This window comes from Gossypium arboreum, chromosome 1, assembly GCF_025698485.1.
Source record: "Gossypium arboreum isolate Shixiya-1 chromosome 1, ASM2569848v2, whole genome shotgun sequence".
Taxonomy (NCBI): Eukaryota; Viridiplantae; Streptophyta; class Magnoliopsida; order Malvales; family Malvaceae; genus Gossypium; species Gossypium arboreum.
The window spans coordinates 103,043,129-103,068,551 of NC_069070.1; the positions used below are offsets into that span (position 1 = coordinate 103,043,129).

The following is a 25,423-nucleotide window of genomic DNA, read 5'->3' on the forward strand; positions in this document are numbered from 1 at the left end:
ATCATACCCATCCATTCTTTCCACAATTTATTGGGAGACAATAAGTAACCAAGAAATGAAGTAAAAATATTTTTAGAGTTAAAGGCAAACTCTAAGATGTCAACACAACCCTACCTTAAGGGCGTAACCAAATCATCTCTCTGCCCCGATAAAGGGAAGATGAGGCTGTAATAAGGTGTCAAAGCTATTGACATATAAAACATTTAACGGGGTGTCATTTACACTGTATCTTTATTACACTCTTTTAAATACCTCGTAAAAGGATATTCTTAGCAAGGCTAAAGGAATGTTGAGAACTCTACCACTTATACAGTCCAACCTATAGAAGAGGAAGTCTACAGCTGAGCTCCTTATCACAATGATAAAGCGCCACACAACAAATGACTACCTTAACCTGAAGGATATCACCGAAGTAGTTGTAAGAAAAGAACAATTGGAAAGATTCATAGAACAAAGACTCCGTTCTTTAGAAGATGGAAGAGGGGGGCACCACAATAAAAGGAATCTTAAGAGTCTCCAAATATTGGTGCAAAAGTAGGGGATCTTAGGATGTTAACACACGATGGCCACATCCATTCACAAATAAAGCCAATAGGGCAAAAGGATGAATATGATCCCCCAAGGTTGACTGCTTGGCAAGACAAACAATCCAACCTTTCCATATGCGCCAAAATCATAGTTCAGCAACCATTGGACAAAGAAGGTAGCCTAGAATGAAGGTGGAATACCTTTCAAGATAGAAGGTGCACAAGCTTTATAGGAAGAAAATGACCCTAAATAGATCAATGTATATTCATTTTAATGACAAATGGAGACTATTTTGTTATGCCAAGTGAATTAACAACACAATGGTCACATGAAAAAGTTAAGGCACTCATATGAAGTTAACATGAGGATAAAGTTGATTTCATATTCACGGTCCCCTCCATAGATCTCCTTATTAGAACAAGAATGCCTAATAACACTTTAGGAAGTAGTTTGGTGAGAAAAGAAAAGGATCAAAAACAATGTCGACTTCTCAAATGCACAAAGGAGAAAGCCTTCCCTTTAAAGAGGTAATGAAGGGATACCTTGGTAATTTCCTTCATCTAAACATGATCACTCCCCAAACCTTATTGTTAGATATATGCACAGCATTTGTTACATCTTATCACTGCCAATTAGAAGGACACAAGGAAAACCACTTGAGTGGAAATAGAAGGGGGTCAAAGAAAAAGAGAAACTTGTCTTCTTAACTCTTCCATCCCATATGAAGCTTTGCAACGTAGCTATTGGACGCAACGTCTTATTTTTACAAGAGCTGTAAAGATAAGGAAATAAGTTTTAAAATTTTGGTGTGAGATCTAGGAAGTTTCAAACTATTAGCACACGTCCAGGACCTTCATCCTCAAGCTTTAGACCAATGAAGAGGAAAACAAAGAGATTCCTTAAGGGGCAACCCATATGAAGTGTGAGTGTAACGCCTGGTTTTCGAAATATCAATTTTAGGTCGAATTTATTAAACCTAGCTATTTTGGGAAGTCAAATCAAGAAGTTTTTAGGAGTGGCATGATAGTGAATTAAAGGCTCATTAGTTAGTGACCAAGTATTAATTAGAATAATTAGTTGGTTGATAATGAAAATTAAAGATTAAGGCCTATGAACTAAATTGTAAGGCTAGAAAAATTAAAGGGGTCAATGTGAGAGAAACTGAAATACATAATTTAAGATAAGAGAGATCTTTAATTCATAACAAATTCAAACCCCTTATAGCAAAATTCCCATTATAAAAATTCAAGTATCATCTTTTATAAATATCTAAAAAAAACATTATATATCCAAATACATTCCAACTCCCAATCAATACTAATTAAACTAGTAATGAAGGGCTTATTAAACACAAAATTCAAGAACTTAGTTAACCATTACCATACATACAAGTACAACTCAAAAACAACAAAGAACGTGCTACTTACACTTACGGGTAATGACTAAACTAGACAAGTTAAGAACAAGGAAAGGAAGAGTCTTGGATTCTTCGTTGCTCCGTGGGCGGCCCTAAATTATGAATATAACCTCAATCCAGCTTCAATTTACGATTTACGGCAACACCCGACCCCTAATATTAAACAAACATGATAAAATAAATAAAATAATTCAAGCTAAGGCAAAGGCAAAGGCAAAGGCAAAGGCAGTCACAGCGAAAAAGTAAAAAAAATTAGAAATGGAATACCAGCCTACTAACTAGTCTGCTACCAAGTTTTACTTTTTGCTTGTTCTTCTTCTTCTTCTTCTTCTTCTTATTTCTTTTGAGAGAGACAACAAAAAAGTAAACCAAAGTTGTGGAGCCAAACCCAAGTTCCCAGTTGTTTCATCTTCATCTTCTCGGATCTGACTGCGTTTCCTTGCTGTTCTACCTTTGATTCCTATATATATTTTTTTTCCGTTTTCCTTGTCTTTTTTTTTTTAATTTCAAAGAGGGAGACGCAAGTCCAAGTCTGATGGTTGGTATCTGGGAGAAAGGAGAATTCAGATCTGTGATTACCATGAAGTAAAAGGCTGAAAAGGTTGAAGGCGGTGGTTGCTTTCACTTCTTTTTAATTTTTTTATTTGCTTTTACGAGATGATGAAGCGTTAAGCTGGGATTTGGTTAAGGTATCTTATTTATTTACGCGCCTATATTTTCTATTTGCTTGTGTTGTATCATTCATCTGGCTCTTTTTAATTTAATTTTTTTTTTTACATTTCTCTAGTAGTTCCCAATCTTTGTCTGATCTGATAATCAGCCGTGAAATCCTCAAGCTGAGGTTTTTGTGAAAGGTATGTTTCAAATCTTCTTTATTTTCTTATGCGCATATATTTGCTATTTATTTGGATAACTGTTATCATTCATCTTGCTCTTTTTTAGATTTTAATTTGATTTCTACATGTGTCAGTCGTTGAATATGTTTTTATCCAAGTCCCAATCTTTGTCTGATCTGATAATCTGCCCTGAAAATTATGATCCGGAGTGTTTATTCTCAAGCCTTATCATCCCCTATAAGATTTGACTATTCATCTTTCTTATTTTGACTTTCTGGATGAGATGAACTACTTTCTCTTATGTTACTAGTTATAGATTCTCAAAAATAACTTGTTAAAATAGCCATTTCTTTTGTCCAGAGATCATTTGGTGTCTGGAAAACCAAGTTATTTTCAGACCCATGGAGGATGCAGGCGCGCAAGTAGCTCCTCCCCTTTATATTCATCAGGCCCTTGCCAGCCGCTTCTGTGATCCGCCTTCTTTACCCAGGAAACGTGACCTTTCTTATCAGGCCTCAGACTTTCTGTACCAAAACCCTTCACAGCAGCGTGTTGCCAACCCCAGGGACAACTGGAACCCAAAGCAATGGGAGTGGGATGCTGTGAGATTCATTGCCAAACCCTTAAACACCGAGATTCTTCAGACAGGGACTGCTACAGCAGAACAGAGAAAGACAGGTCATGTTAATGGGAATGAAAACTCTATAACATCCAAAAAGGCCACTGCAGCAAATGATGATGATGAGAGACTGCAACTGAATCTAGGTGGGGGATTGAATTCTGTGGAAGATCCTGTTTCTAGGCCTAACAAAAAGGTCTGTGGTGGATCGCCTGGGAGTACCAGCTTCCCCATGTGTCAGGTTGATAATTGTAAGGAAGATCTTTCTAATGCAAAGGACTATCACCGTCGGCATAAAGTGTGTGAGATTCATAGTAAAGCGACTAAAGCTCTTGTTGAGAAGCAGATGCAGAGGTTCTGCCAGCAGTGTAGCAGGTTGGTACTTTTATGTTCTCATTCTTAAAATTTTTACCCTTGGCATCTAGTTTTTTAGCTATTGGTTGAACCCACATCACCTTTATAATGCTTATGTGCAGGTTTCACCCTCTTTCTGAGTTTGATGAGGGGAAGAGAAGTTGTAGGCGTAGGCTTGCTGGGCATAATCGCCGTAGAAGGAAGACACAACCTGAAGATGTGACCTCACGGCTTTTACTCCCTGCAAACAGGGATAATGCCGGGAATGGAAGTTTAGATATTGTCAACTTGCTGACTCTTTTGGCTAGGACACAAGGCAAGAAATTTTTTCTAAATGAGTAAAATTTACAAATTATACTTTTTAAGTTGAAGCTGATGTTTGTGCGCTTAATGTATAGGTAAAACTGAGGACAAAAGCATTAATCCCTCACCGGTTCCAAATAGAGATCAACTCCTTCAGATTCTTAGTAAGATTAATTCATTACCTTTGCCAATGGACCTGGCTGCAAAGCTACCCAATGTTGGAGTTTTGAACAGGAAGAGCCAGGAGCAACCTTCGCTAGGCAATCAAAACCAATTGAATGGGAAAAACACATCTTCTCCATCTACAGTAGATTTGCTTGCTGCCCTTTCAGCTACATTGACGTCCTCTTCTTCCGATGCCCTTGCAATGTTATCTCAAAGAAGCAGCCAGAGCAGTGATAGCCAGAAGACCAAGTCCATCTGTCCTGATAATGTAGCTGCTTCCAGCTCGTTAAACAGAGCTCCTCTGGAGTTTACTTCAGTCGGAGGAGAAAGAAGCAGTACCAGTTATCAATCTCCTGTTGAAGATTCAGAATGCCAGATTCAAGAAACTCGAGCTAATTTACCATTGCAGCTATTTAGCTCCTCACCTGAGGATGATAGCCCACCAAAGCTAGCATCATCTAGGAAATATTTCTCTTCTGACAGTAGCAATCCAATGGAGGAAAGATCTCCATCTTCATCTCCAGTTGTACAAAAATTCTTCCCGATGCATAGCACACCTGAAGCTGTCAAATATGAGAAAGTGCCCATTGGCAGACATGCTAATACAAATGCTGAGACAAGCAGGGCTCATGGTTCTATTATACCTCTTGAGCTTTTTAGTGGGTCAAAGAGAGGAACAGGACGTGGTTCATTTCAACATTTCCCTTCTCAAGTGGGGTATACGTCTTCTTCTGGGTCAGATCATTCCCCCTCTAGCTTGAACTCTGATGCTCAGGTATCGTATAAGTAGTACCTATTCTAATTTTTATTTAGGTTATACTTCATTTTGCTTTCTTTTACCATGCATCATGCTTGTGCTTGGTATGTGTGTTACATTAACATTTCTAATGGTTGAATGGTTTCTAAGCAGGATCGTACTGGGCGAATAATTTTTAAGCTATTTGACAAGGACCCCAGCCACTTCCCCGGTACACTACGGACCCAGGTGAGGAGTTGTTTGCCAAAATTGGCTTTATTATTGCATATAATTGGAAGTGGAGATTCCATAATGTTCTTGTAGGGATTAATGATGATTCTGATAACTTGTTTTGCAGATTTATAATTGGCTTTCAAATAGTCCATCTGAAATGGAGAGTTATATAAGGCCTGGATGTGTGGTTCTGTCGGTTTATGTATCAATGCCGGCTCCTGCCTGGGAGCAAGTGAGTGTGCTACTACATTCTGCATTTGTAACTTCCCCTTTGTGCAACATTGAACTGACCATTGTCAGGGCGTGTTTAATTTTTTCAGCTTGAAGGAAACCTGCTTCAGTATGTCAATTGTTTGTTGCAAGACTCTGATTCAGATTTTTGGAGAAAGGCAAGGTTTTTAGTTCATACAGGGAACCGTCAGTTGGCGTCACATAAAGATGGTAAGCACTGATGGAAATTTGTGTTTTTTTATTTTTTGCTCAGCTTCAAACTGTTGTACTTGATACAAAACATCATAATTTATTTAGATACTTCTTGGGAGTGTCTTTATTATTGCCAACTATGTTAAGATGACTTCAAAGATATACTTTTTTTGTTGATTGATTGGAGTCTGCAATTGAATTACACTGCTTTGATTATAAACGGTTCCTTTTCCCCCTCAGGAAAGATCCATCTGTGCAAATCCTGGCTATCGTCGAGTTCACCTGAGTTGATCTCAGTGTCTCCTTTGGCTGTTGTGAGCGGGCAAGAAACCTCTCTTTTATTGAGGGGTAGAAATCTGACTAATCCTGGCACCGAGTAAGCAAAAAGATCAACTTTGAATTTCTTGATACTTTGTATTTCAGAAATGTTGATTTGAAAACTGTGCAGGATTCATTGTGCATACATGGGTGGATACTCATCAATGCAAATTAATGGGTCAACATATAAGGGAGCCTCATATGATGAGGCAAACATGGGCAGTTTTAAGATTCAGGTTCCATCACCAAAAGCACTAGGTCGTTGCTTCATTGAGGTAAGACTTCATGTCAAACAATTGCTATGTTTTGACTATTTGGGTCATCCTCAGTATTCTGGACGGTTCTGAAGCAGTTGCGTTTTTATTTTTCACCAAATTTTGAACAGGCGGAGAATGGATTCAAGGGAAACAGTTTCCCTATAATAATAGCTGATGCTGCCATTTGTAAAGAATTGAGACTTCTGGAATCTGAACTTGACACAGAAGTTAAAGCTTCTGATATTATTTCTGAAGAGCATGCTTATGATTCTCACCGTCCAAGGTCAAGAGAGGAAGTGCTGCACTTTCTGAATGAACTTGGATGGTTATTCCAGAGGAGCACTGCTCCCTTGCCCAAGAGTTCTGATCATTCCCTTCGCCGTTTCAAATTTTTGCTTATGTTCTCTGTTGAGAGTGACTATTGTGCTTTGGTCAAGGTACTTCTTGACATGCTGGTGGAAAGTAACTTGGATATGGATGACCTATCCAAGGATTTGCTGGCCATGCTTTCTGAGATTCAGCTCTTAACCCGAGCAGTGAAAAGAAGGTGTAGGAAGATGGCTGACTTGCTCATACATTATTCTATCAGTAGTAATGATGGAAACTCGAAAAAGTATATCTTTCCACCGAATCTTGAGGGTGCTGGTGGAATCTCACCTTTACATTTGGCTGCATGTACATCTGGTTCAGATGATATGGTAGATGTGCTGACGAATGATCCTCAGGAGGTATGACATTACAGTGTCATATTATTATTTATGAGCTGGTTTTTTAGGTTTAATGTAAGGAATTGAAATTTCTCCGTGAAAATCCTTATAAGACTCTTTTAGTTAAATATACATTCCATTTCTTGCAACCTAGATTATAAGTTCTTTAATGAGACACTGCTGATCTTATCCTGGCCCTAAATGAGAAAACCATGTTTAGACCTTTCTCTCAATTTGTGAAAGGAGATGGGAAGGTGGTGGGTACTTTAATTTTTATATATCTTGGTCGAATGTCTCAAATTCCTTTATTTGTAAGCAAGTTTTTGAAGTTATCAAATTTTTTTGTAGATTGGGTTGACCTGCTGGAGTTCCCTTCTGGATGCAAATGGGCAGTCTCCATATGCCTATGCTATGATGAGAAACAACCATTCTTACAACAAATTAGTGGCTGGTAAATATGCTGACAGAAGGAATGGTCAAGTTTCTTTGACTATTGGTGTTGAGGATCAGCACTCAGGAGTGTCTGCAGTGCAGTTAAACAAGATAAGTTTGCGGTTCAAACAAGATCGTAGTTCTTGTGCCAAGTGTGCAGTTGTGGCAACAAGATCTAACAATAGGTTTCCGGGTTCACAAGGTTTGCTTCAACGTCCATATGTTCATTCAATGCTTGCCATTGCTGCCGTCTGTGTTTGTGTCTGCTTATTCCTGCGAGGCTCGCCAAATATTGGCCGTGTTTCTCCCTTCAAGTGGGAAAATTTGGATTTTGGCACAATTTAGTTGTGGTATGGGTAAAAATCATTTTGAAGCAAGTAACAAACTAGGGGCAGGTTGTGCATGGTTCATTGTACTGGAAAATTGAATTGAGCCTAAGGGAATTTGATGGATAAAACTGGGTGGAATAGGGGCAGACTCCATATGCTGCCTGATTGCTTGTGAGCAAACCTGAGATTTGGGATATCCTTTAGGCTGTGCTCCTCGTTTTGTATAATGGATTGTGGTAAATTACCAGATCCTAAGACCATACAAAGGCTGATTTTATTTGTTGGATGAGATGATAGGTGAGGTGAAGATGTTGTACGTACAGCCACAAGGCTTGAATGAATATTGCTACTGCTAAAATTTTGGGATGGAAGTGAGGAAGTGGAAAGACAGTGTTGGCAGAGAAGATGTAAGCAATCTGAGAATGAATAGAAATTAAGTTCATTAGTAATGTGCTTTGTATTGTATGTTTCACTTTAATTTGATTCCTTGAGTATTTTAGAGAAGTTATTATGGTTTGTGTTAGTTTCATTATCTATCATTGTAAAGTTGATGAAACAGCCTGTAGCATTGATTATAGTATACCATGTACCATTACCTGATTCACATGTTGCCAAGTTTTTGCATTTCTGACCCTTTCATGGTTGGAATCCAATTACTAATAACATGTTAATTTGTTTGATTTTAAAAATTATATAATTTTTCTTCTGAATTATAACTATTGATTTTTTAAAAAACTTTAAATGCATAAAATTTTAAAAAAAATGCCCGAGTTTTCGAAAGAGTTTAAAAATGGAGTTTTTGTTTTAAAATTATAAAAATTAAGGAAATTATTAAGAAAGTTATAAAATTTTAAAATTCCCAAAATATCCTTAAATTACAGTTTCAAAATAATTTTAAAAATTTTGAATTTTCATGAAATTTCTAAAAATTTCTAGCATGAACCCAAGACCATTGGAAATTTTGTAAAACCCAAATGTTAATTAAAATTATAATTATGCCAAAAATTCATGGAATTCTAAAATTTTTACAAATTCCTAAAAGATATAAAATTTCCAAAAAGTTGTTTAAAACATATTTAACATTCAGAAAATTCCAGAACAAATCTAAAAAGTTGAAAACTTTGATAAAATCCTATAAAGAAAAATCTTGAAAGAACCCTAAGACAGTCTAAAACCCAAATATACACATCTTTAGTTTGAAGGAAAACACATTAGCACTATAAATATACTTTGAACACATAAGCTCACTTTAATATGTTCAAACCATGAGTTCGTCCAAAATGCAAATCAAATCATAAATGCATGTCATATTCATCCTATCTTGAGGAGCTTCCCCATTTTCATTCTACTTTATGATTTGATTTGGATTTTAGGTTCTTCCCAAATTTTAGATAACATTTTTATTTTATGAAAATTTTATTTCTTTTACAACTTTCTGAAAATTTTATATAATTTAATATTTTTTTGTATATCTATAATTTTTTAAAAATCTAAATATTTTATATTCTTTTGGAAGTTTATAATTTTAATAATTTTATGTTTTTTAAATAGAAACTTCCACATAACTATAATTTAAAAATATTTTTATAATTTCAAAATAAATTAAAAATTTCATTTTAGGAGGTGTTTTTTTTTTTTATACTTTCAGAAAAATTTGGAAGTTTTAAATTATCATTAAAAGAAATTTTAAAAACACCAAAATGATGCTTTAACTATAGTTGAATGGGTTAAAACATTGTTTTCAAAATTGAATTGGTTAGACAACCAAATTCCAATCCAATTAGTTTAGTCGCAAAAATTAACTACAAATAAATAAAAATAATGACATAAAAACCAATTAAACATTCTAAATTCAATTAAAATATTAACATTATCATTCCTAAATGTATTGTAAAATTGAATTTAAAGCACCAAAACCAACATTAACAATATAAATTCAAGTTCCTAAAAGATATAAATTTTAGTAAACAACATAATTAATGTCAATTAAAATCATTTCAAGTAATAAACACATTAACAAAATCCAATACCATTCGCATTTATAGACATATAATCCATTAATTAAAAAATACATATACAATTTATTATTAAATGATAGCATCCAAAAGTATTTGATCTGAAGACACATACATACATATTAAAAGTGTGTAAATCTTTAAATCACCTAAAATTTGAGGCTTATAAATATGTTATTGGATTAATAAATACAACAAATTAATTCAATTAATTTTAATTTCAGATTCAAAAGCGATTTAGTGTCTTCATTTGGACCAATACACTTATTATTTTTCAGTTCAACCAGCTAGAAAAACAGGATCGGTTCACTTCCAACAACATTGGTTAAAAAGATAATACCATCATTTGTTATCGAGTTAATGAATAAGTGACATTGATAATATTAATAAATAATGCTCAAAATAAAAAATTACTAAATTGTTGTGACCAACTATGCAACTTAATTATATACAAGGACAAGACATCGCTTTAAAATTTATAAAATTATAAATTAATATATGATAAAATAACATTTTAACCTAAAATATAAAATTCTAATTTAATACTTGTAAATTATAATAAAATTACATTTTAATTTTCATTAAATTTCCACCCTTCCGCGTCGATTATGCATATTATTACATTGGTATTTTCTAGGGACTATCAAAATTTCTTCGGGCGTACGCAACTATTGCGTAATAGTTGCTGTGTTCGGAAGGTGGTGGTCCGTGTTGTTTGATTTGCTTAATCAACCATAAGGTGTTTGAGAATACGTATGAATGAAAAAAGGTTGATTGGTTGATAAAGTGGGATGGATGACACGCACGTACGTTTGGTCTATTAGAGGTAGGCAGCTCTTGCATGCGTGGACGCGTCTCATCGTGGGATAAATCCAGGACTTAGAATATATATATATGTTTGTTCATATTATTATATATTAATTATTTGGACAAATGGTTCATATTATTATATTGGGACTTAGTTAAAGGAAGAATGAGGGATTGAATATTGATGATAAGGCCGCCCTGACCCCCGGAAAGCGATAGTTTAGGATGAGAAGGCTTGGTCCCAGTCCAAGATGCCGCTGGTAGTGCATGTCCATATCCATCTCCATGTGCATGTGGTTCTAACCTCTTTAAACATTTGCATCATTCTACTTCACACATGTCTTGTCTCTTCTTTTTCTCCTCCCTACTATTTTTATATTATACATTTTTAGTTCCTTCTGAAATATTTAGAGTTGATATGGGGTGATTTGCATATTTTTAAAGAATTTAATTAAACTACCACCATATTTTTCCATTTTCTTTTGAATTTAATAACTCTTTTGGAATCTTTAGAGTTAAGAGGAATGGTTTATATATTTTAATAAATTTAATTAAATCACTATTGTGAATTTTAATTTTATTATTTATATTTATTTAATTATGCTTTAATCTATATAATCGTATATATATTTTTAACTCTTAAGAGTTTTTTTGGGCCAGAAATTGGTGTTTATGGGTCAAGTTAAGTATGATATTAGAACACTTTATGCTTACCCAAGTTTGTCTCGAGTTGAAATATGAGCCTAAAATTTTATCTGAGCCCGCTCATATTTAGAAATGGCTAACACAAGTCCAATTTAGGCTCGTCCATAATATTTTTCATTTATCAAAATTTTATATATAGGCATCTTAATATTTTTTTAATGTTTTCCTCAAAAAAATATTTTTTAATGTTATCATTATATAGTAGTATGTATTCTTATAGATTTAGTTTTTATGTCTTATAAATTACATAATATTTAAAAAATAACACAAGATGCTTAAACTTAGAAAAATGGGTTGGTTCAGGTTCGAGCATTGAACCCATATTTTAAATAGGTTGTAACGATTTGATTTTCATTGGTATCGAAAAATGCGGTTTCAGAATCCCGTTTTTGTAAACCGAGTCTGTAGATATAAAATAGGAATATTTACGAAGTTAATATAGAAATATATTGAAGAATGGTCAAGTACTTTAGCTGATAGAATAGTTAATTAAGACTCAGTGACTAAATTGTAAAGTTCAGTTGCCATTGACTTTTAATTAAGGAAAGACTTGAGGATTTAAATGAAAATTAACCAAAGGGCCAAAATGGTTATTTATTCATTTTTCATTGATATTGACAGTGTGTGCCACTTAGATTGGTTAATAATAAAAATTAACATAGTTAAGCCTAATTAAGCTAATTAAGTTAGATTAATTAAGCCTTAATCAATATATATACACACACTAAGTTAGTGGATGAAAAGTGTCATCTTCCCCATTTATTTCTCTTCCAGCTGTCCATGCTTAGAAAAACCTAAGGAAGGAAACCGTTTTTTATGTTTCTACATTCAGCCATCAATAAGGTAATAAAATCAAGCCTTTTTTTTTTATAATTATTATAGATTTTTTATCATGAGAACTTTATTTAGTTAGCCCATGTATCAATTTGTTCAATTATTAAATTTTTAGCAAGTTTCCATTGTTGATTAATTAATGAATTAGGTTTGGAATTGATAGATATTGAGCTTAGATTATAAAAAAAGAGACTAAATTGCAAAGTTAATTAAGCTTATTTATTAGCTTGGTAACATTAGGGACCAAATTGAATAAATATGAAACCTATCATGAAATTATACTAGAAATAGAAAGTAAAGGGTCCTTAATGAAAGAATGTGAAATCGGATTTTAATCCGAAGCTAGGAATTGAAAGTTATACTTATCCCAAGTTTAGGGGCTAAATTAAATAAAATGCAAAATATATGTATATTAAAAAAGGAATTAATTTGAATCATGCAATTCATGGCATTGTTGTTATGAGCCATTAAATGGCTATTGTGTGTTAATATATGATATTGATTGTTATTTATATAATTGTATAGAACCAAAATTTGATAAAAGTGGAGCTAGTAGAGGAAAAACTAAATTACAAAACAGGCCCTGAGAAATCTGTCTGTTTTGTGTTTTGAAAAGATAAGTTCTTATGGAACTTACTACCCTTACATTTAATAGGTATGCTTGTGTTTGTTTGTCATTATATATATGTTTGAACATAAGTTAAGATTTTGGTGGAAATTGTCATATATGGCTAGAAAATGTGATTGAATTGAAATAAAATGAGATAAGTGATGAATATTATATCTATTGTTGTAACTAGAGGAATGAAAAATATCATTAAATGTATGTATAATTGATGTTTAGGTTCAATCACAGAATTCAGAAATTGATATGTGACAATATAGAGTATGAATATGCAACTATGAATGATTGATGCCTATGTGAACTTAGTAAAAGGCTAGGATACAATTGACATACCAATAGGGTCATGTGCGCGCTTGTGTATGGGATAGTTGATGATATGAAGATTATGACAAGTTATTTTGGGATCTAGCATTTGTTGTGGATCATCGAGTACTTTTTGTCTCTACAGAGATATTAGTGTGGTGGAGGGATGTATTGAATATGTTTAAACATATGCCTACGGGCTTTACACTTTAATGCCTTGGTGTGGTGTAGTTTATGCTCATTTGAGTTATCTTGGAATGGTGTAGTTCACCCGCGTGTCCAAGCCTGTTTTACTAGGGTTCCATTGGGCGAGACATTGAAATTGAATCTTGAAAATAAAAAATGAAACGAATCAAATTTGATAAACTATTATGATACGTGATTCATTTGAAATGGTATGAACTTGTATATTGATAGTAGAACATGAAATTGAGATGAGTATATGTGAATTGGTACAAATTTGTGTGCTTTGAGTCATGTTTATAATGTTTGATGCACATGAATACTTATGTTTATTATACTCACCTTGTTGTGACATTAAGTGTCATTTTCTAGCTAAATGTATGCCAAAACCTTTAGTAATTAACATGTTCACCTATGAGGAAGGCAAGTGTTGTAATTTCCATTTGAACTTACTAAGCCTTGAATGCTTACCTATGGTTGTTTTCTTTACATGTAGATCCCTAGATTGCGGAACTCTTGAAGTCAGGTCATTGTTGATATCACACTATCAACAAGACGGTAAAATTATGTTCATTTTGAGTCCTAATATCGTGGCATTTATATAGGGTTTTTATTGTGTAAATGGTCATCTCTACTTGTGAATGCCAAAGTTGTAATTGTAGCTAAGGTTTAGTTTGTATGTTAATCTTGATATATGGCCTAATTGGTGCTTAGTTTAATCTTGATATATCGCCTAGTTGGTGCTTAGTTTTGATCATGTTTGATGTCATTTGGATTCATGATTTCAATCTTGCATAAGCTTTATATGTTAAAGCTTACAAAAAAGAAGTAACTTGGTGAATTAAAGTTGGTAAATGGCTTGGACATGTTTATATTTTGAACATGAGTTTTATGCCACTTGAATACTTGGTTTCAAAGGTGTTACAAGCTTGATTTGGCATAGTTTAGCATGAGATAATGCATTGGTGAAATTAACATATGCATATATGTGTTAAAATGTGTTTCGTTGGAAACATGAAATGTGTACCAAAGTGATTTTTTTCCAAAACAGAGGTAACATCGCTATGAAAAGTCCCCAATGTTGTGACTTAGATCGACAGTGAGTGACATCAACATCTAGTTTCCTGTGGTTGTGACGACACTTACTAATTGATGAAGTCATCAATCGCGATGTAACAACTTGAAAGTTAGTGGTGCCGAAAAAAGTGGTTTCGGAACCCTATTCTTCAATGATCGAACCCATAAATATTACTAATTAATATTTACGAGTTTATTATAGCCTTATATTGAATTATGGTTTAGTAATTTTTTTAATTGATAGTTGATTAAGATACAAGTGTAACGACCTTAAAGCCAGTGGTGTCAAAAAATGCAATATTGGGACCTCGTTCCTGTAAATCGAGTCCGTAAATATTGATATTGAATATTTACAGTTATTATACAGGTCAATTGAAATTTGGATAAGTAATTTTATCAAATTTGTGACTAATTATGGTATAGGGACCTAATCATAAAAGCGATAAAATTTAATCGCTATAGATTTTTATTTGTTAAAAGGCTAATTTAGCAATTAAACCAAAATAATTCAAATTGGAAATTAGCCCTTTTGAAAGCCGATGAGATATGGTATTTTTAAAAATAATGTTATGTTATAATTAGATTATTATGTTTTATATGTTAAAGTAATTAAAAAGAAACAAAGCCAATATTTTTGTTTCTATTCATCATCTCTTTAAGGAAACTAAATGAAGAAAAAAAAAAAAGGTTTGGAAGCTTCAACTTTAATCCTTTGCATGGTAAGCCTTTTGAAGCTTGTTTTTCATAAATTTTATGATTTTGAGATCGTTGTAACTTGATTTAGCTAATCTGGGTGTTATTTTTCAAAATTTTTAAAGTTTCAAAATGTTTCCATTGAAGAATGCTTGAAGTTTTGGTGTTAAAATGTTAGCGTTTAAGCTTAGAAATGAAAAAAAAGACTAGTTTGTAAAGTTTAAATGTTAATTTTTGAATATAAGGACTAAAGTGAGAAAAATTTGAAATTGATGTTAAATTTTTATAATTATAGATGATAGAGGGCTGAAGAAGGATGTAACTTAAATCATATTGTAAATCGAAGCTTTAATTTGAAAGATATAACTATTCCAGTTTTAGGGACTAAATTGAATAAAATTTAAAATTTTAGGGAACATTCAAAAGATAACAATGAATTAATACATGTTCATGATAGGCTATTATTAGATGTTTTAAATTGGTGAATTGAAATGAATTATTATATAGATAGCGATTTGAGTTAATTGGCAGATAATCGAGAAAAAGACAATTTTTGTAGATTAGTCCTTGACGTTTTGTTTGTTTCTGTTTTTGCCAGGTAAGTTCATATGAGACTTAATTTATTATTAATGATATGATGTGTTATATTGTTTTGCTTTTTAGTTGAATTGTTATATATATAATGTTTTCGACATAAAAAAGACTAAATCGAAAGATATGAAATTCGAATAGATATATAGTATCAAATGGATTTGAAATTGTTATATGGATGGATGATATGTACATGGTGATGTTATACTGTTTAAAAGGTATAAGGATTGCTATTGAAATATGAAATGTGTATATAGTTATAGAGATTTAAATGGTACGAATACATAATAAGTCTTATAAGAATTTAATAATCAATTAAAATACGAAACGGCAAGCCAATAAGGTTAAAAAATAAGTCGGTTGTTTGAATATGAATTATTCTTTATTGATGGATGAGATCCGGCATATGTTGTGGATTCTCGATAGCTTGAGTGAGCAACATCAAATTATTCTTTACCAATGGCTGAGATCCAGCATATATTACAGATTCTCGACAGTTTGAGTGAGCAACATCAAATAAAGCTTGTATAAGTAAACCATATCTACAACTTGTGAGAGCAGACCCAAAAGATACAAACCGGGCATTGGTCAGAGATTTAGTTATCGACGGCTGAGATTAGAGCTGATCATAAATGGGCGGCCGACGACCAAGGCCCGCCAAAAAATGGGAGGTTTGGGTAAAATATAGGCTGAAAAATGGGCTTGGGTAAAAAAAGAAGCCCCTTTAGAAAACGAGCCGGGCCTCGGGTAAGAGTTTTTTGGCTCGGGCTCGGCCCGAATTATATATTAATATATTTTTATTTTATTTTTAATCATTTTAAAATTTTAATATAACTATTTTTTATTATATTGTCAATTTGTGTATTGTTTTAAGAATTGTTTTAGTATCATTTTATTTGTTTTAATACTTGTTTTATGTTTTTAAATATATTTGATTTATTATATTTTTAAAATTTTATTTAATGAAATAAGCAAAAAAAATTTAATATGGGTCGGGCTAGGTAGGCTCAAGCTTAACAATTCTATTTGGGCGGGTTTGGACAAATTTTAGGCCCATATTTGATGAGCAGGCCGGGCCTAGTAGACTGGCTTAAAATTTATTTGGGCCTAGCCTGGCCCGGCCCATGATCACCTCTAGCTGAGATACAACATATGTTGCAGATTCTCTACAGCTTGAGTGAGCAACATTGAATAACACTTATATGAACAATCCTGACCTACAACTTGTGTGAGCAATCTAAACTTTACAACTTGTGTGAGCAAATTAGTCGCACATATCCTAGTTCAATATACTTTAGTTCTCCTAGGAAAATATAAAGTGAAAAAGAAAATGAAATGGATGAAATGGTGGTACATGAATGCAAATAAATATACATGTATGTGTTTGCAAATGAGTTATGAAATGACTATTACATGTTATGAAATGAGTTGTTAAACATGTACTGGATTATGTTATAAATTCATGTCATGTAAATGAACAAACATCTGAATGTACTTGTTGACGTACATGTGAAAGTAACAAGATGCCAAAGGATTTCCATGTTAGTCTCAGTTTAGTATCAGTTTGTCTTTATTGTTTAAATTGTTGATTGATCAAGGTAAGTTAAGTAAATTTTTTTTATGAACTTACTAAGCATTCGAAATGCTTACCGACATTTTCCTTCTTTTGTAGATAGTTGACTTGCGGAGCATGTCAATCAGATCACCTCAATCAAGTTCTCAATTAACTAATCATTTTCTCATGCATACAATCATCAATCATGTTTAAATTACAAAAAAAAAAAAAAATCATTTTTGGGTCTTATTCAAGCTTTTTTTTTTTATCAATTTGAACAAAGTTTTGAAAGCTTAGGGTCGACGTCGTGACGTCATCTCCTCCATGTCGCGATGTCGCCAAAATAGTATATAAAGTCATGACGTTGGACCATTTGACGTCGTGACGTCACATATTGTCGACCGACGTGACAATGAGGTAGATAAGTCGTCAGAACGTGGGCCCTGTTTTTGGTAAAATTATTGGGTATAATAATGTAAAAACAACTATTTATAGAGATTGATAATGCTTATATGTAAATTGATGCCAATGTGAACTTAGAAAAATGTTAGGATTCGATTGGCTTGTCAATAAGGTCATATGTGCACTTGTACTAGATATATGTCACTAGAGAGAACCTAGTATAGGTTTAGCCTGGACTGGTAACCTAGCCTGATGAAATTTCAGCTTGGACAAACAACCTTGTATACTTTTAGTTTACCTGTGTATCCAAATCTATTTTACTAAGGGTGTAACTTAATAATTGAAATTGGAAACTTGGAAATATAATGGAAATGGATGCGATAAAACAATCTGATATGGCATTGAAAAGGATAATGTGAAAGTGGTATAACCTTATAGATTGATAATGGATTATGACATTGAATAGAACTATGTGAAATTGGTATGTTCTTATGGATTAATGATAGAATATGATAATGTGATTGAGCATTCAATTGCATAAATGATTATGTATATGTATATACTTATAGATGATGGTATGAATTGAATCAGTAGGATATGAAACGGATGGAAAAATGGTATTGATTGAACATGAAAATTGAATGGCTTAATGTTAAAAGTATACATGTTTGATACACAAATGATTTTGAATGTTTAAAGGTATAGGACTAGCACCTAGCAAGAGGTATGATATGGCAAATTTTATTGTAATATTGAATGGTTTGATAGATTAAGTTAAATGTTAAAAAAATCAATTGAATTAATGTACACAAAATGGTTACATGCATATTTCATATGCTATTGGAAGTTTTTTGAATGTATGTGTTTGTGATATGGCTAAAGATTGAATTTGTATTGCTTATATGTATTTGATTAATACTTGGGTGATATTGACTTGAATCATGAAAGTACCAATAAGTGTTATCGCTCAATGTATCGTTCGTTTATTCCATGCACATGTATAGGTGAAACTTGAAGTTTCGAGAGGTGATTTCAGCATCCAGCCCGTGATCCTCGACTCATTAATGTTTGTATAGTCCCGTTTCGTTAAATAAATGACATGTACCTAGGTTGAGTTGGTTTTTGGCTCAATATGTGATCATGTTTTTAAATGATGCTAGAATTGGTATTTTGGAAATGGTCATATGTTTGGATTGAGTATTTGAGTTATCTTAAAGTTAAAAATGCATGAATTGTTACCATGTTTATGGCTTATTTGAGTAAGTATACATGTCAAATGTTTTAAATGATTAGCATAATGGAATTAGCTTATAAATTGAATAGAAATGATGAAATGGATATATATTGCAAATGTACATATATAGAAAAGGTATAATTGTTTAAAATTGAATCTATTGGAGATGTGCATTTTGTAATGACTCAAAATTCACGGGCACCGAAAAAGTGAGTTATAGGGCCTTCGTCTTAGTGAAATAAGTTCGAAAATAATTATTGAAAATATTTATGAGTTTAGTAGTGTGTTTAATTACGTTTTAATTAGGTGAATTTAGCTTAATTTAGAGTAAATAGTAAAAAGAACTAAATTGAATAAGCGGTAAAAGTTTAATTCTAAAGTAATAGAAAATAAAAGGATTAAAATGGTAATTAAACCATTTATAAAAGTTGAGGCAGCATATATATATTAAAATCTAAGATTTTATTTAGGTTATATTTAAATATTATATATAATTATTATAATTATTAATTAACATTATGGTTTTATATTAGATTATTATTATTAGTATTATTATTAAATAAATTAAATAGCAGGTAATTGTATGGTAAAAAAATGTACATGTGTAAAAAATTATATTGGTACATTTGTAATTTAAATACTCAAATTACTTATAATTTAAGTATAAAGATATTTTATAATAATTAATTGTTTTAATTATATTATGAGATTTTTATACAATTAATAAATTAAAGTTATGACAAATATATGAGGATGATGGGGTACAAATGTAATAATATGTATGTGTACAAATGTAATATATGTAATTGATATTAAAATAGATATTTATTAATTATTATTATTATGTTAAAGATATTTATTAAAATAAATAAATAAATTATGAGATTTTTGTTTTATAAACAAATTAAATAATGACAATTTTAATACAATTATTGGTACAAATGTAGAAATATAAGTGTGACCAAATGTAATACTAATATTTATTTTTAAATAGATATTTATTGAGTTAATTAAATACAAAGTAAAGGAAATATAAAGAGAAATAAAGAAACAAAAGAGAATAGAAACAGAATTGAAAACGGGAAGCAGGGGAGAAAAAGAGAAAGAAAAAGGGAAAGAAAAATAAAAGAGAACTAAGGATTTGAAGCTTGAAGCTTTGATTGGTAAGTTAATTAATTCCTTTCTAGTTAATCTTGATGTTTTAGAAGTTCTAAACAAGGTTTTATTGAAATTAAGTTGATATTTCAAGAGTTTATAGGTGTTCAAGTAGGGTTTATGTTGAACAAATTATGGAATTAGGGATTAAATTAAATGAATTCTAAGTTAGAATTGAATAAAGGATTAAATTATAAAAGAAGTTATAAGTTTTATGTTGCACGGACTAAATTAAAGAAATTTCGAAATTAGGAAAATATGCTGGAAATTTTATAGTTAAATATGAGTTTAGACAAAATTTGAATAGAAAAAGAGAGTGAATTGGATTAAGAAAGTAAATAAGTTTAGTTAGGATTAAATTGGGAATAAGGTAGGAATTGTTTAGAAATTTAATTATTTATTATAATTAATGTTGTAAATAATAATGTAAATTACTATTATTTTCGTAGCCAACAAAGAACCCAAAGCATTGGCACGAAAAGGAAAGGAGAAAGTTATCGATGAGTAATCGCAAAATCCGGGTTTGTATTACTATAATTCAAATTATTTATTTATTCATTAAATGTTAAATTAAATTATGTATTTGGTAAGTAAATTATGAGGTAAGTGTTGTTATGGAATTGAATGATAATTGAAATGGTTGTTAAATAAATTTTAGTATTGGATAATGATTGAATTGTTGAATTGAAAGATAATTTGGGATTTAAAGTGAAGTTGAATTGAGTGAGAAATATCTGTTAGTATTGAATTGTATTTTGATTGGTGAATGGAAAGTGGATTTTTGAAATGAAAGTGAAATTGTGATTTAAGTGGAATTGATGTGAATGTTGATTGAAACAGAGAAAGTGAATTAAATACCCTATTAACTAGTTGGGCTAAGTCGGATATAGTTGGCATGCCATAGGATTGAAAGTGTTCAGGGATACTTCAACCTCGAGTCGATGAGACACTGGGTGTCACTATTTTACTTCGGATAGATTCGATGAGGTACTGGGTACCACTTTACTTCGGCTTGGCTGATGAGACACTAGGTGTCAACTATTGCTTCGAACTATCCGATGAGGCATTGGATGCCATATTGGTGTGGTTGGTAAGATCCGTGTATCCGCCAAAGTCTAAGTTATGTTAATAGGGTGAAAAATTGAAATGTGAATTTTAGGCATTGAAAGGAGAAAAAGAAATTAAAGTATGGATTGAAATTGAAATTGTGATATAAAGAGAAAAGTATGAGATAAATGTTCATAAGTGGTTTAAATTCAAGTTTGTGAAAAATACATTGATTGATGAATAATTAATTTGAATTGTTATTATGAAATAATGAAAAAAAATATGAATTAGTATATAAGAAATTAATTGTTATGTATTTTAATATTTATGTTTTATTATTGTGATATAATTTGAATTATGGTAATACCATGAGTATAATCATACTCGCGCACGGTTGTTTCCATGCGCAGGTTAGTAGAAGTCAAGTGTTCCGGTTCAGCATCCAGACGATCCCGACTCTAGCACAAACTCGGTCATGTATTTTTCTGGCATGTACATAGGTGTTAATTTGGTCACTTTAAAATGCTATATAAATTTTGTTGTAAAGAATGATATTTGGTATTTTGGTATTTAAACTAATGAAATAGTATGAAAATTTATATGATATATTTGATATAATTAATACTAACATGATCTTTTGATACTTGGTTTAATGAAATGAAAATAGAATTATCATAACATATTTGGTATAGTTGGGAACAAGTTGAAATAGAATGAATGAAGTTTATTTAATTAAACAATATATGCGAATGTTTACTTAGTAAATTATTGAGTTGATGTTGAACTATGTTTAGGTGTATTTAAATATGAAATTGTATGGATTGTGATATTGGTTTGAATTGATTGCGATTTGAATTTGTAGGGAATGTTAAATATTTATAAAGGGGTTATATTGAATTTTTTTCTAAAAAAAAAAAAGAGAGTCAATTAGCAAAAGTTTTATATGAACTTATGATTATATTATAATATGTTCGATAATTATTTAAATATTAATCGTAAATTAACCGATTATCCGGTAATGCCTCGTAACCCTGTTCTGGCGACGGTTTAGGGTTAGGGGGTGTTACACATTTGGCTAAAAAGTGTATTGGAAATGTGATTTTGGTTGTTTAGGCAAATCCAAGTTGGTACCGTTTTGGACTATTTGCAAACAGACGGTCATGTCGCAATGTCGAGCCTTTGTCATTGTGATGAGACCTAGTCAGTGAGTTACATCGCAACAAGGAAGCCTCGAAGTCGTGACGTCAACTCAAAATTTAAAAACTTTACAATTTAGTCCTAAATCGACCTTGAGTTAGCAAAAGAGCTTTCGTAAACTCGTATAAGACCTGAAAATGAAGGAAAATCATATTGAGATTGAAAATATTGTTAATAGCATATTTATAAAAGGGTAAATTGAATCGCAATCGCTCTGGCAACGAATGTAACATCTTACAGCTCAGACTCGGCAATCAGATCGGGTATAGGGTGGGTGCTACTAGTCAATGGTCACTCTCCCTTGTCATTGTTCACAACAGAGAAAATAATCTAATTGGAGGATTTGCTTTCGTGCAAAACTATAATGGTTTTTAGCTCATATCTATGTATAGCTTCAAATTTGACAACAAGCACCTTTTGTGTATCCTCATTCTATATATAAAATAATATCGATATAAGTAGATTCATTATATATATAGAACCATAATGGTCGTTAACCCAGTTAGGCCATCAATTCGTAGGTTCGATTAAATAAATCATTAAAAAATTCATAATAAAAAACAAGTTCAACTAATTTAACAGTTAATTCAACCAACTTTTTAGTCTGGTTCAACCAATCCGTACTGATTTGCAGGTTAACCGGTCTAATACCTCTCTCTAAACCGATACACCTACCGGTATAGTCCGGTCCAATTCAAATAACCATATATAAATGGGAGGGATCCACTTGCATAAGTGTAAAACTTAAATGGTTTTACACCCTTTCATAATTTTTTATAAGATTAACTTTTAACAATTTAATTTTCATATTTCATGCTCCATTTATGTAGTTCATGCATGTTAAGTTTGACATAAATTAAAATCTTCTAACTATTCATTTTATGTAAAAAACTTTCAACTGTTAAATATATATTGGTATAGACAATATTTTATATCAATATGATGGAGATATCGGATCGATTCAAAAAATTACAACTATGCCAAGTACAACTATCTTGATAAATTTAACGGTTAGATTATTAAAATATTAATAATATGTGTATATATATATATGGGAGAGGATCCACTTACACCATTATACCATTTTTGAACCATTAGATTAAAATAAATTAAAGGTTAAGATTAAAGTAAAACTTTCTTTTTTCCTTTTAATTAAAACATTCCCTCTACTATTTTAGTTACCTAAAGCAAACGTTTCCCTTTCCATTCCCACTATTTTCACAATAAAACTTTCATGCTCTCTTGCTTTTAATATGATTTTCTTCTCTTACATTGAATTTTATAAACACGTTTTAACTTAATCTGCTCAACTTTACATATACTTGAAGAAAACAAATATCAAAAAGCAAACTCTCATTTGATTGGGTCTTGTTGGAAAAGAAAAAAAATTATATCCAGGACAACATCTCTCTCTTAAAACTAGTTTATTGCACATCCCAAATGTCTCTTATTTCTTATCTGATGTGAAACTAAAGCATCTTAGTTATCCTTTTAGAGTGTTAGCATTGCAAGTTTTGCTAGTTGTATTTAGCTCAGAAGGAATGGTGATTAGATAGGATTCCGGGGAGTTGGATACAGCAGTCGAAATGATGGAACCGACTTTGTTGCAACAGATTCACTATTTCTACGTGCTTGTCTCTTCCTAATCACTAGGAAGGAGTTGGGTACATTATTTGCCATTAACACTCTCTTCTGATCATTAGAGACAGGTAATGTCCAATACTGTTTTCATGGTTCCCATCCATTTACATAAATACATGTTTCCACTCTCCACTCCTGATCCGAATCAAAAATAGATTATAGGATTGATCAACCGTTTCTTCTATGATGAAACAAAAAGAGAAGAATATTATAAACTTTGATTGATCAGGCAAAATGGGGAAAAAGACCCATCAAGTTTTTATTATTGAGAAGCTTCTCAAATGGTTGACTGATCAAATAAAAGAAAGGGAACGTGGTGCAGAATTGAAGAGGGAAAGAGAAGCAAAACAGATGGGACCAGCTGCTGAATACTTGCATGTTTGATTCTTCCATCTTCATTTTGTTTTCCTTTTTTCTTTTAGAGTATGTTGGCTCATGATTGGAATTCTGTTCATAGAATTTTATAATTTTATAATATTAGGTATTGTACGCAAGTAGAAGAATTTGATCAAAGGTTCCAAGTTAAATCTCGTTCACAATACTATTTAATAATTTTAAATTGGATATAATTTTAGGTTGTCCATTGTTGACTCTAACAAATAAAGATTCCAAGCTATTTGTCTAAACATGACTATCTAGATAGATGGATGTATATATATTTTCTAGGGTAATTATTTCCTTCATTATCAATGGGTTTTAAATGCTATTACATTATGGAATGAAAAAATTTATATAATAAATATATTTATTAAAATTGATATAAATATCAAATGAAATGTTAAAAATTATAGAGGTTTGAGTTCCATACTTATTATATAAAAGATATAAAATTATAACAAAATACCCTCCAAATAATGCAATTTGTCTTGTAAAATAAGGGTATTTTCACCACTACCTGATTAAGTTGGTGTTTAGTTGGCCGATGACATCAAGCTCAATAAGACTCTACTTAGTAGAATGGAAAGAAAATTGAAATGATACAAAATTGAAGGAGTAGAAAACTAAGAGGATGAAAAGCATAATTTTTCTTTTCATAGGTGTGTTTAGTAGGAAAGGTGGAAAAAAAAAAAAGGCAATTTCTTTCCATCCATTGCTTGATAAAGTTGATAAATGAAATAGAAGAAAATAAAATAATTTAAAAATGCATAATATTGCACTATCATACATCTCTCCTCTCATCATTCTAATTTGGATGGATTGATTTTTATGCCTTAGGATGGAAAATGATTATCCTTCTTGTATTCTTTCTAGCCAAGTACACTTTATTTTCTTTTCACTTTTCCTTTCCCTCCTCCCATTCTTCCACTTTTTCACCTAACCAAGCACACACTAAAAGTTTTAGTAGTAGTAGAATAAATGATTTAATACTAGTAGAGATATGAGCAAGATTAAGAGGATGATTGTTACCAAAAAAAATTAAGAGGATGACATGTAATTGCAACGTATAGTAAAAATAAGGTTAACATATGTAATTAATTTTTGTACTTCTATAAAAGTAAAAAAATTAATCATTCTACTTTTCAAATTAAAAATCTTAGCCCAACAATTATTATCATTAGTAGTTTTCGTCAAAATTTACCAACTTGGCATGCTTATTTTTTGTCAATCATATGAAGACAATTTAACCAATGTGCTAAGTCGATAAAATTTGACTTAAAATACTAACAATGTTAATGATTGATTTGATATTTTAAATTTAAA

The 25,423-nt window shown here is 31.6% G+C and overlaps 1 protein-coding gene and 1 long non-coding RNA gene across 4 annotated transcripts; both read left to right on the forward strand.

The window, feature by feature from the left end:
- The first annotated feature begins 1,900 nt into the window (after positions 1-1,900).
- On the forward strand, positions 1,901-8,347 carry LOC108483012 (squamosa promoter-binding-like protein 14). Of its 3 annotated transcripts, none has more exons than XM_017786177.2 (12): positions 1,901-2,634; positions 2,736-2,799; positions 3,142-3,775; positions 3,877-4,070; positions 4,153-4,997; positions 5,133-5,207; positions 5,317-5,424; positions 5,513-5,633; positions 5,856-5,991; positions 6,064-6,208; positions 6,319-6,918; positions 7,246-8,347. In XM_017786177.2, exons 3-12 carry the CDS (start codon positions 3,183-3,185, stop codon positions 7,672-7,674), a joined length of 3,246 nt encoding a protein of 1,081 aa, XP_017641666.1. In that variant the 5' UTR covers positions 1,901-2,634; positions 2,736-2,799; positions 3,142-3,182; the 3' UTR covers positions 7,675-8,347. The 3 variants fall into 3 exon arrangements, with proteins under 3 accessions (XP_017641666.1, XP_052885765.1, XP_017641665.1); XM_017786176.2 differs by having other exon boundaries at positions 1,902-2,634; positions 2,733-2,799; XM_053029805.1 differs by lacking the exon at positions 7,246-8,347 and having other exon boundaries at positions 2,733-2,799; positions 6,319-7,239.
- A 15,048-nt stretch (positions 8,348-23,395) lies between these two features.
- On the forward strand, positions 23,396-24,243 carry LOC128284179 (uncharacterized). The gene is made up of 2 exons (XR_008274531.1): positions 23,396-23,790; positions 23,952-24,243. It is a non-coding gene; the product is annotated as an uncharacterized LOC128284179 (long non-coding RNA).
- Positions 24,244-25,423: the final 1,180 nt, after the last annotated feature.